At 45.0% G+C, this 12,898-nt stretch overlaps 1 protein-coding gene across 1 annotated transcript; it reads right to left on the bottom strand.

Moving 5' to 3' along the window:
• Nucleotides 1-281: 281 nt before the first annotated feature.
• On the bottom strand, nt 282-4,613 carry si:ch211-133l11.10 (rho-related GTP-binding protein RhoU). The gene is made up of 4 exons (XM_061680332.1): nt 4,274-4,613; nt 3,049-3,107; nt 2,928-2,957; nt 282-2,018 (listed from the first exon to the last, which is right to left on the bottom strand). The coding sequence occupies exons 1-4, from the start codon at nt 4,530-4,532 to the stop codon at nt 1,485-1,487; spliced, it is 882 nt and encodes a 293-aa protein (XP_061536316.1). The 5' UTR covers nt 4,533-4,613; the 3' UTR covers nt 282-1,484.
• Nucleotides 4,614-12,898: the final 8,285 nt, after the last annotated feature.

Raw genomic sequence — 12,898 nt, 5'->3', positions numbered from 1 at the left:
AAAATGGATGGATGGACTTGGAGAAAGTAATAAAGTAATATTCCCAACATTGCAGTTGAGCTGGAGTTTAACCCAGCCAACTTTGGCCGAAAGTACACCCTGAACTGGTTGCCAGCCAATCGCAGGGCACATATAAACAAACAACCATTCGCACTCACATTCACACCTGCGGGCAATTTAGAGTCTTCAATTAACCTACCACGCATGTTTTGGGGATGTGGGAGGAAACCGGAGTGCCCGGAGAAAATCCACGCACGCACGGGGAGAACATGCAAACTCCACACAGGCGGGGCCGGGGATTGAACCCTTGTCCTCAGTACTGTGAGGCAGACGCTCTAACCAGTCGTCCACCGTGCCGCCAAGGAAAGTCCTTAAGCGAAAACAAGAATCCGAAGAGACCCAATATGTACTGTAAGTTGCAAAAGAAAACAGCAGTGCAGTACCGAAGTCAGATTGGAGATCTAGTCCAAGTACCACAGTCCTGTAAAGAGGATCTAGTCTCAGGCCCAAAATCAATATAGAGATCCAGTTTAGGTACCAAAGCCAAAATGGAGCTCCAGTGTAAGCCATTCTGTACTCCGTGTCACTTGTATTTCAAGGTCTTATGGTAGCTTAAAGTCTCATAGGTGCCAACTGTTCCCGCCATCTTTGACTAACGAGATCTGTGGCTCCAAAGTGGACCGCACGCTACGCTGGTGACACGCTGACACACCAACAGTGTCGCTTTCGCGTTCCCACATAAGCGAGCGGGGGACAAAGCCGGGACGGAGAAGCGATCACGCACCATATGGCGGCGTAATCCCGCCCAGGTGGGCCCGTCTGCTCCAATTAGACGCAGAGAATCTTCAGCTCATCCCCAGATGATGTTCAGCCGCTTGCTCACTGGTGAGCTGAAACTCTTCAACACGTCGCCCTCAGGTTTTTAGCACATCTGACAACTATAGGAAAATATGCGCTTTACCCTCAAGGAATTAAGGTTTTATTGCTTACAGTACACATTTACTGTAGTTTTATGCTGCCATTCTCCACATAGATCTTTTACCAACTTGCACTCTGACTTACAAGTGCCGCAATTCACGAGTTTTTCGATTTATGAAAACTAATTTGTGAAAACTCGTTCCGCTTGCTCAGGGCACTAATCTAAGATCCAAGATCTTAGCTTTGTTTCCTCTTTCTGTAGCGCTGATCTGTCATCGACATTGTTTTGAGATTCAGGGCTCATGTTTCGTTGCATTGTGTTCTTAACTCCTTTCTCCAAAGTCTCAGAGAGAGAAAGATATTCTTGGGACATCTTTTTGAAAGAGTATATGTCATTTGCACATTCCGACATGCACGCTAAGAATTTACGAGCTCCATCTTCGTGTCACGTATTTGTTTTACCTTCTTGGGCATCTCAAAGGGGTGACGCTAACCACAATAGGGACACAATCTCGACATTTAGGGCCTTTTCTTCAGTCAATGTTGTAAAGTTGTCTATGACCTGATCATGCAGTCAGCTGATCACAGTTCTGTTCCCCCACCAGGCATCGGATCTTCCGCCACCAGGCCTCCGAGAGCTTCTTGATCTTGTCGGGAGTCTTCGTCTTTAGTGTTCGTCTCTGTGGCCATACACCACCACCGTTGATGTCACCACCGTTAACGTCGCCTTCGCTTCCATCTTGCATATGTTGGATGCTCGCCAAGATTGCCGAATCGAAGGCCTCCTTGAGGTTCTTCTGCGTCAACGCGGAGCACTCAGCGAAGCCAGCGGCACCGAGCTGCTGCGCCAATTGCCGGCCCTCCTCCGAGCCCACCGGGCACTCCTGGTTCTGAGCTAAACGGATCAGCACCTGGACGTCCTCGCGCAAGTCCAGCTGGGTGCCCACCAGGACGAGCGGCGCACCAGGACAGTGCCGGCGGATCTCGGGCACCCAGCACTGGGTCAAGTTGCGGAAGGAAGTGGGTCGGACCACGCTGTAGCACAGCAGGAAGACGTCTGCGTTTCGGTAGCAGAGCGGCCGGAGACGCTCCAGCTCATCCTGAGAAGAACCACACTGGATCAGGATCAATTCGTTCACAGTGGGGAAAAAAATGACAATCATCAACAATGTCTAGGATCTTAGCAGCTGAAAGTTAGGAGGGGTGCCTGACGGAAGTCTCAGTGCAAGTATGCAGAGGCCAGTGGCGTTGATGATTGGATTTCCAAAGTAAAAATGTACCACCTGTTGTTTTTGGATCAGTTTTGTTTTTCTCTCCAGGAACATAATTTTTTTTTAAAAGTAACCCTGAAAGTGGCCAAAACTTAACAAAAATGGCGACTTCGAACCAAAATGGCAGACTTCCTGTGATATTTTGGGAACGGTTCCTCGTGTAGTGGTACACTCGCCTGACTTTGGTGCAGGCCGCGTGGGGTCAGTTCCCACTCAGTGACGGTGTGAATGTGAGTGCGAATCATTGTCCGTATCTATATGTGCCCTGCGACTGACTGGCGACCAATTCAGGGTGGAGTCCGTCTTTCGCCCAAAGTCAACTGGGATAGCCTCCAGCGCCCTGTGACCATGAACAGGATACGGGGTGTTGAGAATGGATGGATGGATGGCTTTTTTAGACTTTTTTTGTGGGTCTACTCATCATAGCTATGTCAACTTAATTTTATATTGCTAAGTGAAGCTGGCTCTGGGGGCTGGTTTTAAAAAAAGGCCAAAATTCACCTAAAATGGCCACTTCAAAACAAAATGGCTGACTTCTTGTGTCTTTTCAGGTATGGCTTCTTGAGACTTTTTTGTGGGTCTACTCATGATACACGTTTACCAAATTTCACATTAGTATACATAAGTGAAACTGGATAGAAACTGAATTTTCAAATACTTCCAAAACAGAAGTTGGGGCGCTAAAAGCGACTCACTAGTTACTCACTGCTACGATCACGAGTGATCACTGTGACTTACATTGATGGATCCATCACCAATTCCCCATTTCTATCGTGCCGGCAGAAAATGGAGGACGGGAGAATTCATATTACAAAGGCAATGGTGAGGTGAGGAAGCGCACACACGTATACACGGATACCTGTCCTGCCATGTCGCACAGCTGCAGTCTGACCGGCGTCCCGTCCACCACCACCACGGCTGAGGAGACAGCGGAAACGCTAGTCAGGCTCAGACAAGACTAGCATACACTAGGTTAGCTCATGGAACTTTAACTAAAATAACGTGAGAGCAGTGCATGATTCCGCTTAATTAAAAGATGATTGATTTAGAGAAATTTATGACACCACCCAAATACTTGCTTTGTAGTTTTGTGTCAGTTATTAACTTACTGTAGTTGTGAAAGTCATTTTTGTTTGTGTCTACATGACGGTATTATACTGACCCCCAAAATGCCCAGTCGCACACGCCAGAAGGAATTTCAATGAATAAATCATGCAAACTGTCTAATTCGTTACATTCAATTTAATTATGTGATTATGAAATTTTTATAAAGTATAGTATTATGAAGTGCTACCTTATTAAAGACATTACACACATTTGCGCTGGGTTTTTGGGGAGGCTGGAACGGATTAAAGGCATTTCCGCTTATTCCAATAGGGAAAGATGATTTGAGTTTTGAGTTACGAGAGCGGTCCTGGAACAAATTAAACTCGTATCCCAAGGCACCACTGTAATAATTGCTGAGAATTTGATTGAACATGGGTGCATTTCTTGTGCTTTTATTGAGACCATTCTCCCTCTTGAAAACATTTGGTGTGGATTTTATTTTTCAGCTGTGGAAGTTTCAGACTTTCATGACCTTACCCTTCATTCCCTTTGATCTTTACATCTTACAGATGTGCATTCTTTGTAATTTGATGACAGTCACAAATCACAAATCATTTTACCCTTTTGATCTTTATTTGTGCGGTAGTTTTATGATACTCGTTAATCATTTTAGCCTTAAATTCTAATATTTGAATATTATATATTTGAATATTTGACAGTGTTATTGTTTCATGAGGGATGGTGGTTGATCATGAATCAATTTTTGGCATTAATTGTGTATACTGTACATATATATATGTGTGTGTGTGTACAGTACAGTACAGTACAGTACAAGGTACAGTACACAGTATAGTAAACTAACAGTTTGACCAGTTTTACAGTAGGTGCCCATCTTGTTTCTTGTTGGGTTTGAAGGTGAAATGTTGCAAAAATAAATATATTTGCGTAAGGTAAGCATATTTGTCACCTCATGATCTTAAGAGTATATCTATATATAATTTGTTTTGGAGTTTGAATAGGTCTGAAAACAGGCTCACCTGTGAAGTTGTCGAAGGCGGTGGGCACGTATCTGGCGGGGTACCCATTGGTGGTGTAGCTGATAACCAGGCTGCTCTTGCCCACCGCACCGTCTCCCACCAGGACGCAGTTGACGCGCCGCTCCGGTGCGGGGCCCGAACGCCGCCGCCTCATGCCCAAGAGCAACGAGAAGTGGCGGCGGCTCGGCGGAGGGCTCGGCGGGGGCACCGGCAGCGACACACGACGAGGCTTCAGGCTGCTCACGTCCCCGGGAAGCATCGTTGGAGAATGAGGAGAAAAAGAAAAGAAGAAGAAGAGTGATGAGTGTCAGAATGCGAGCATCCTCGTGCTCTCCACAGTTGTGGTGCCAAAGTGTGTGTGTGTTCAGTTTTCACCTGATTGGCAATCTGCTGCACGTGCACGCGTGCTAAGGAGCTTATGCGGGCATGCACGCGCTCAGATTAGCATCCCAAAGTGAAACACAAACATGCTTCGATACCATAACCACAGAATTCTCACTTACACAGTAGATCTATATAAAGTACAACTATAAATATCCACGTTTCTGTATTTTCAGTGGCCATAGGTGTCCAAGGTCCTTATCTCTTCTCAAATTAAACAATACTTTGTTCATGTATTAAAAAAAATGATAGTTATATACTTAATACTTTCCAATGCAGCCCTATGGGTGGCACAAGTCAGTGCAAACTGTAGGCCGGTCCCAAGCCCGGATAAATGCAGAGGGTTGCGTCAGGAAGGGCATCCGGCTTAAAACCTTGCCAAACAAATATGAGCGTTCATCCAAAGAATTCCATACCGGATCGGTCGTGGCCCGGGTTAACAACGTCCGCCACCGGCGCCGTCAACCTGCGGGGCGCCGTTGGAAATTCAGCTACTGTGGGTCGAAGTCAAAGAAGAAGAGGAGGTGGAAAGCGGGTTCTTCGGCAGAAAGAGAAGAGGAAAACACAGAGCCTAGAACTGAATGTGGGGACTTTGAATGTTGGGACTATGACAGGAAAATCTCGGGAGTTGGTTGACATGATGATGAGGAGAAAGGTTGATATATTGTGTGTCCAGGAGACCAGGTGGAAAGGCAGTAAGGCTAGAAGTTTAGGGGCAGGGTTTAAATTATTTTACCATGGTGTCGATGGGAAGAGAAATGGAGTCGGGGTTATTTTAAAAGAAGAGTTGGCTAAGAATGTCTTGGAGGTGAAAAGAGTATCAGATCGAGTGATGAGGCTGAAATTTGTAATTGAGGGTGTTATGTGTAATGTGATTAGTGGCTATGCCCCACAGGTAGGATGTGACCTAGAGGTGAAAGAGAAATTCTGGAAGGAGCTAGATGATGTAGTTCTTAGCATCCCAGTCAGAGAGAGAGTCGTAATTGGTGCAGATTGTAATGGACATGTTGGTGAAGGTAATAGGGGTGATGAAGAAGTGATGGGTAAATACGGCATCCAGGAAAGGAACTTGGAGGGACAGATGGTGGTAGACTTTGCAACAAGGATGCAAATGGCTGTAGTGAACACTTTTTTCCAGAAGAGGCACGAACATAGGGTGACCTATAAGAGCGGAGGTAGAAGCACACAGGTGGATTACATCTTGTGCAGACGATGTAATCTGAAAGAGGTTACCAACTGTAAGGTAGTGGTAGGGGAGAGTGTGGCTAGACAGCATAGGATGGTGGTGTGTAAGATGACTCTGGTGGTGGGGAGGAAAATTAGGAAGACAAAGGCAGAGAAGAGAACCATGTGGTGGAAGCTGAGACAGGACGAGTGTTGTGCAGCTTTTCGGGAAGAGGTGATACAGGCTCTCGGTGGACGGCAGGAGCTTCCAGAAGACTGGACCACTGCAGCCAAGGTGATCAGAGAAGCAGGCAGGAGAGTACTTGGTGTATCTTCTGGCAGGAAAGGAGAGAAGGAGACTTGGTGGTGGAACCTCACAGTACAGGAAATCATACAAGGAAAGAGGTTAGCTAAGAAGAAGTGGGACACTGAGAGGACCGAGGAGAGGCGAAAGGAATACATTGAGATGCGACACAGGGCAAAGGTAGAGGTGGCAAAGGCAAAACAAGAGGCATATGATGACATGTATGGCAGGTTGGACACTAAAGAAGGAGAAAAGGATCTATACAGGCTGGCCAGACAGAGGGACAGAGATGGGAAGGATGTGCAGCAGGTTAGGGTGATTAAGGATAGAGATGGAAATATGTTGACTGGTGCCAGCAGTGTGCTTGCTAGATGGAAAGAATACTTCGAGGAGTTGATGAATGAGGAAAATGATAGAGAAGGGAGAGTAGAAGAGGTAAGTGTGGTGGACCAGGAAGTGGCAATGATTAGTAAGGGGGAAGTTAGAAAGGCATTAAAGAGGATGAAAAATGGAAAGGCAGTTGGTCCTGATGACATTCCTGTGGAGGTATGGAAGCATCTAGGAGAGGTGGCTGTGAAGTTTTTGACCAGCTTGTTCAATAGAATTCTAGTGCGTGAGAAGATGCCTGAGGAATGGAGGAAAAGTGTACTGGTGCCCATTTTTAAGAACAAAGGTGATGTGCAGAGCTGTGGCAACTATAGAGGAATAAAGTTGATGAGCCACACAATGAAGTTATGGGAAAGAGTAGTGGAGGATAGACTCAGGACAGAAGTGAGTATTTGCGAGCAACAGTATGGTTTCATGCCTAGAAAGAGTACCACAGATGCATTATTTGCCTTGAGGATGTTGATGGAAAAGTACAGAGAAGGTCAGAAGGAGCTACATTGTGTCTTTGTAGATCTAGAGAAAGCCTATGACAGAGTACCCAGAGAAGAACTGTGGTACTGCATGCGGAAGTCTGGAGTGGCAGAGAAGTATGTTAGAATAATACAGGACATGTACGAGGGCAGCAGAACAGCGGTGAGGTGTGCTGTAGGTGTGACAGAAGAATTTAAGGTGGACGTGGGACTGCATCAGGGATCAGCCCTGAGCCCCTTCCTTTTTGCAGTGGTGATGGATAGGCTGACAGATGAGGTTAGACTGGAATCCCCGTGGACCATGATGTTTGCAGATGACATTGTGATCTGCAGTGAAAGCAGGGAGCAGCTGGAGGAACAGTTAGAGAGATGGAGGCATGCACTGGAAAGAAGAGGAATGAAGATTAGCCGAAGTAAAACAGAATATATGTGCATGAATGAGAGGGCTGGTGGGGGAAGAATGAGGCTACAGGGAGAAGCGATAGCAAGGGTGGAGGACTTTAAATACTTGGGGTCAACCGTCCAGAGCAATGGTGAGTGTGGTCAGGAAGTGAAGAAACGGGTCAAAGCAGGTTGGAACGGGTGGAGGAAGGTGTCAGGTGTGTTATGTGACAGAAGAGTCTCTGCTAGGATGAAGGGCAAAGTTTATAAAACAGTAGTGAGGCCAGCCATGATGTACGGATTAGAGACAGTGGCACTGAAGAGACAACAGGAAGCAGAGCTGGAGGTGGCGGAAATGAAGATGTTGAGGTTCGCTCTTGGAGTGACCAGGTTGGATAAAATTAGAAATGAGCTCATCAGAGGGACAGCCAAGGTTCGATGTTTTGGAGACAAAGTTAGAGAGCGCAGACTTCAATGGTTTGGACACGTCCAGAGGAGAAATAGTGAGTATATTGGAAGAAGGATGATGAGGATGGAGCTGCCAGGCAAGAGAGCTCGAGGAAGACCAAAGAGAAAGTTGATGGATGTCGTGAGGGAAGACATGATGGCAGTTGGTGTTCGAGAGGAGGATGCAGGAGATAGGCTTACATGGAAAAGGATGACGCGCTGTGGCGACCCCTAACGGGACAAGCCGAAAGGAAAAGAAGAAGATATACTTAATACTTTCCACACCACACAGTCACCCCCCCCCCCCCCCCCCTGCTCCCTCAAAAAAAAATCTTCATAAAGTCTCACTCTGTGACATACCCCACCACCAGTTTTTGGGGGAAAATTCAGGTCTTCATTCAGCAATTGTATCAGCAGACTTTTACCAGTCAATTGTGTTCTTCAAACATCCACAAATCAGCAAGCATGATATGATGCTGCCACCTTGAATAGTGCAATCTGTCCAAAGGTTCACCTTCAAAAAAGACAATGACCCTAAGCACACAACTAAAATACCGAAGGAGTGGCTTCAGAACAACTCCGTGACTGTTTTTGAATGGCCCAGGCAGAGCCCTGACTTAAACCCAATTGAGCATCTCTGGAGAGACCTGAAAATGGCTGCCACCAACGTTCCACATCCAACCTGACAGAACTGGAGAGGATCTGCAAGAAGGAATGGCAGAGGATCCCCAAATTCAGGTGTGAAAACCTTGTTGCATCATTCCCCAAAAGACTCATGGCTATATTAGCTCAAAATGACGCTTCTACTAAATACTGAGCAAAGGGCCTGAATACTTATGGCTGTGTGATATTTCAGTTTTTCCTTTTTAATAAATCCGCAAGAATTTCAACAATTCCGGGAATTTTTTTCTGTGAATATGGGGTGGTGTGTGTACATTCATGTGGGAAAAAATTAACTTCAATGATTTTAGCAAATGGCTGCAATTTCACAAAGAGTGAAAATTTTAAGGGAATCTGAATACTTTCCGTACCCACTGTAACTGATATCTTTATCGCTGATATCAGTTATATACATATCAACTACAGAGATATCTATATACTATAGTCCATATACTGTATATAGTGTAGCTGATATATAGCTGATACTGTATCTATATACTGTAGTTGATTGCTAAAGAACTGATGTCAACTAAGTTTGTAAATTGACATCAACTATTTAGTTATATACAGTTATATAGATTAACTAACTCGATATCTATTCAGTTGATTTATATCTTAAACTACAGTATATAACGAATATCTACAGTTACTAACAGTATATTGATATCTGCACAGTGGATAACTTTATATTTTGGTATAGATCGCTAATGATATAGTCAATGGGTCAATGGCAGTTGAGCGATGATGTGGCGCCCTCTGGCGGCCAATACGTGTCAATCGAACATCTCAACTCAACTGCAGACGTCCCTCGTGCTGTGGGAGTTTATATACCGGACAGTACATATCTATATATATATATATTGTGTGTATGCTCAGTTGTAATTACATACGTATACACACACATTTTACGTGCTATTCAAATTGGTTCGCATAAACACCTTTGTGTTGTGTTTTATTGTTTATTGTTGCCTTTTTTCCAATCATATGGCAAAATATACCTCAAAGCTCTTTTCGTTGACATGTTAAAGATTTTATGATGGCCACAGTTTGACAGATTATTATGTCTTTCTAATATTTACTATATGGGGAAAAATTGTGTTGAAACTTTTAATCGTGTCACATCGTAGGCTATATACTCGCTCACTGTCCCACGCACACAAACAGAAACACACTCTCACACACATTTGCATTCCTTCTACAACAAAAAAACACACGCGCACTCCTTCTTTCCTCTTGCCCTCATGTCTGTTTTTGATGGGATCAGCTGAGAGACGCTTCCCTCATTTTCCCTGGGGGACGTGGCGGTGGCGGTGGGCCTCCATAGTTATGGCCCCGCGCGCGGCCATCTGCCAGCGTGTGCATTGACGCAGCCTCCAGAAGGCCGCAACATGTGCGCATTTAAATGGAGAGCGCAACTTTCCCAGGACACGCAGGCCTGACCCCGCCAGCCGCCGTCCTGCCCCCGCCCGTCCCAGCCAGCCAGCCAGCCAGCCAGCCAGCCAGCCAGCCGCCCCCGCCCCTCGTCCCACGACCGCGAGCACCACCCCAGCTCCGCCCACCTGCTCCTCCCTGCACCGTGATGGATTTCCACTTTGCGCGGGCCGGATGCTGCCTTGAGGTTGTTACAGGTCCCATCACACACACACACACACACACAAACAAACAAAATCCATCCGAAATGACTTCCAGTGTGTAAAACAATAGATGTCTTGTCCTGAAGAGAGTGTTGTAAGCCAGAGAGAAAATGTTCATCCTGAGTGAAATTCTTTTTTTTTAATTATGTTTTTTAAATTATTATTATTATGGTTATTTTACTCTATTTTACTTTTGTTTCATCATTATTTTGGAGAGGTACTCCCCTTACTTTACCAGATTTCTAAAAGATTATTTTACTTAATATTTAAATTACCTCATTTGATTTTTATCCTACTTGATTGCCCCTTATTTTACTTGGTTTTTATATTATTTACTTGATTTTTAAATTATTTTTACTCGATTCTTGAAATTATTTTACCCAATGTTTTGAATTACTTTACTTGATTTTTATCTTACTTGATTGCCCCTTATTTTACATGTTTTGAATTATTATTATACGTGATTTCCTATGTATGTATATATATATCCACTTGTAGCATTATCTCACACACTCTGGCGTTGCCTTACTTATCCTAATCAAGTTGGGAGGGAGCATGGGAAAGCCATGCGGGATCAGCTGATTGGTAAAAACTGATTGTGTGTGTGTGTGTGTGTGTGTTGGGGCGGAGGTGTGGAGTTCCGAGGGAGTCTAATACGATTGGTCTTGTGTCTTGGGAGGACAATGGTAGCAGCAGGGTATGTGTGCGTGTGAGGGGAGGGGGGGTGTTTTGGGGATGTCACACACTTTTGCTTTGTGGCTCGGTCAACAGGCGTGTGCCACGGGTGCACCCCCCACTCCCCCCCGCCCACGCCTGCTGTCCAAGCCACCACCACCATGAGAACGTGAGCCCCCCCCCAATCCGGCGGACCCTTTAATGAGGAGCGTGCTGCTTCTTATCAAAGATTGACAACCCATCATTACAATCATCATTAGACGACGGCACAATGGAGCATGCCAGGGGAAAATAAGCACAGGACGCTTGTGTGTGTATGTGTGTGTGTGTGTGAGTGTGTGTGTGTGCACGTGCTGGAATACATACAAAAATGCTAATTAGTTTGGTAAAACAGGGCTGATTAATTAGGCTGACTTGGAAATGACAGTTGTTAACGTTGCGGCGTCGCAACAAATTGGAAAGGGGAGCTCACGTGCGGCTCTGGAAAGCATGCCGCGACCTCATCTGCGACACTCAACGCTGCTGACTATTCTTGCTGCAGTTCACGGTCACTTCTGGATCTAAGTTATATATTTATTGAAGTATATTTGTCACTAGACTGCTCACAGTACTGTTGATCTCTGTATAGTTGTCACATACAACGCCACTGACTAGTCTGACTGCACAATAGTATATTATTTTGTTTGGATATAGATTTGTTCAATTGTCTCGTCACTGCTCATAGTACTGCTGACTATTGTTGCTGCTTTTGTCCACATTCACATCTGTCTAAATACAGTATCCGTAGTGTAGTGTATGTGTTTATTCCATTCTCAACTCTTTCTTTATGGACTACACATTTATACATACAGTATATCGTTTTTGGTGGGCCATACAATGGTGCTGACTATTCTTGCTGCTGTACATATTCACTTCTGGATATGTAGTAGGCTGTAGTTTTCCGTCGGTAGGTGAATTATATATATAAAGTCTCCACTGCTGAGAGTTTGTGTTGATGATTATTATGTCATGTTTAACTGTTTATTTGTATACAAAATACTGTACATTATTGAAGAGGTACCCGATAGTGACTTTCATTATTGACTATATCATAGTACAGTATAAGGCACGAGAATTAAAGTCATTTTTGTCACGGGCCACGTTGTAGTTACGTTTTCCCTCAGAAGGCCGTTATGACTGTGAAACATTTAATGGCCTCTATAGTATTACATAAACACAACAAATTGATGCATAACTACTTTTGAAATCACAAGTCAAGGATCATAGTTTGTTTAAATATTGTTCCAGTTATTGTAAAAATAAAAAAATAATAAAAAAAGTGGTTTGGAAACAAAATAATGCTGCAATATCACATTATTATTTATTACATATTACAAATTGAAATTTATGTGCAGATTTTAGCAAGAATCATGGAAGTTGGCACATATGATTTGATTTCATGGGCCACATAAAACAATGTGGCGGTTCAGATCTGGCTGTTTCAACCGGTATGTTACAAAATTCTTACTTGAGGACCTGACTTGTAAATATTAAATCATCCTTTCATCTGGTAGCTTCTTATATCCTTTTGCACATGATTTGATCATTTTAAAATGGCGTGGGGGGTGAGGGGGAGTCTGAATTCGCAATAACCATCGTCAGAGTTTGTTATCATTAACATTTTTGCAAAAAACATGTTGCTTCTCCAATTCCTTTTTCTTTTTTTTGTGATAGGACTGAAGGTTGGTGGAGGTGATGGGGGGGGGCACTCTGAGGGGGGTTGTGGGGTCGAGGAAGGGTGGGGGCGCATGACGCTGCAGCAGTGGCAGCTGGCGGCCCAGCTTGCAGGGGCCATCTCGTCACAATGGAGAGCCTTCCCCTGGGGGCCAGTGATTTAGGACAGGGCTCTCTGGATCTGGATGGACCCTCCCCTGGAGAGGAGGCCCCTCCCCCTCCAGGCTCCTTCCTCCTGTGCCCCCCCCCCCCCTCCCCTCCCACCACCACCACCACCAAACCACCATGGATAAGCTCTCTCCAGGGACGAGGAGCATTCCTGAGGTGCAGCACGCTAAAGCGGGCTTGGACACAATGGGGCGTGGGTGGTGGCAGGAGGGGAGGGGAGGGGGTAGACAACAGGTGCGTG

This window comes from Phycodurus eques, chromosome 6 (genome assembly GCF_024500275.1).
Source record: "Phycodurus eques isolate BA_2022a chromosome 6, UOR_Pequ_1.1, whole genome shotgun sequence".
Lineage (NCBI taxonomy): Eukaryota > Metazoa > Chordata > Actinopteri > Syngnathiformes > Syngnathidae > Phycodurus > Phycodurus eques.
This window is presented reverse-complemented; position numbering and strand designations above follow the sequence as displayed.

Coding starts and splice junctions, on each gene's coding strand:
- si:ch211-133l11.10 (XM_061680332.1), bottom strand. CDS start 4,532: ATGCTTCCCGGGGACGTGAGCAGCCTGAAGCCTCGTCGTGTGTCGCTG. Junction 3,108..4,273: donor CGCCTTCGACAACTTCACAG/GTGAGCCTGTTT, acceptor CTGTCTCCTCAG/CCGTGGTGGTGGTGGACGGG. Junction 2,958..3,048: donor TGTGCGACATGGCAGGACAG/GTATCCGTGTAT, acceptor CCGGCACGATAG/AAATGGGGAATTGGTGATGG.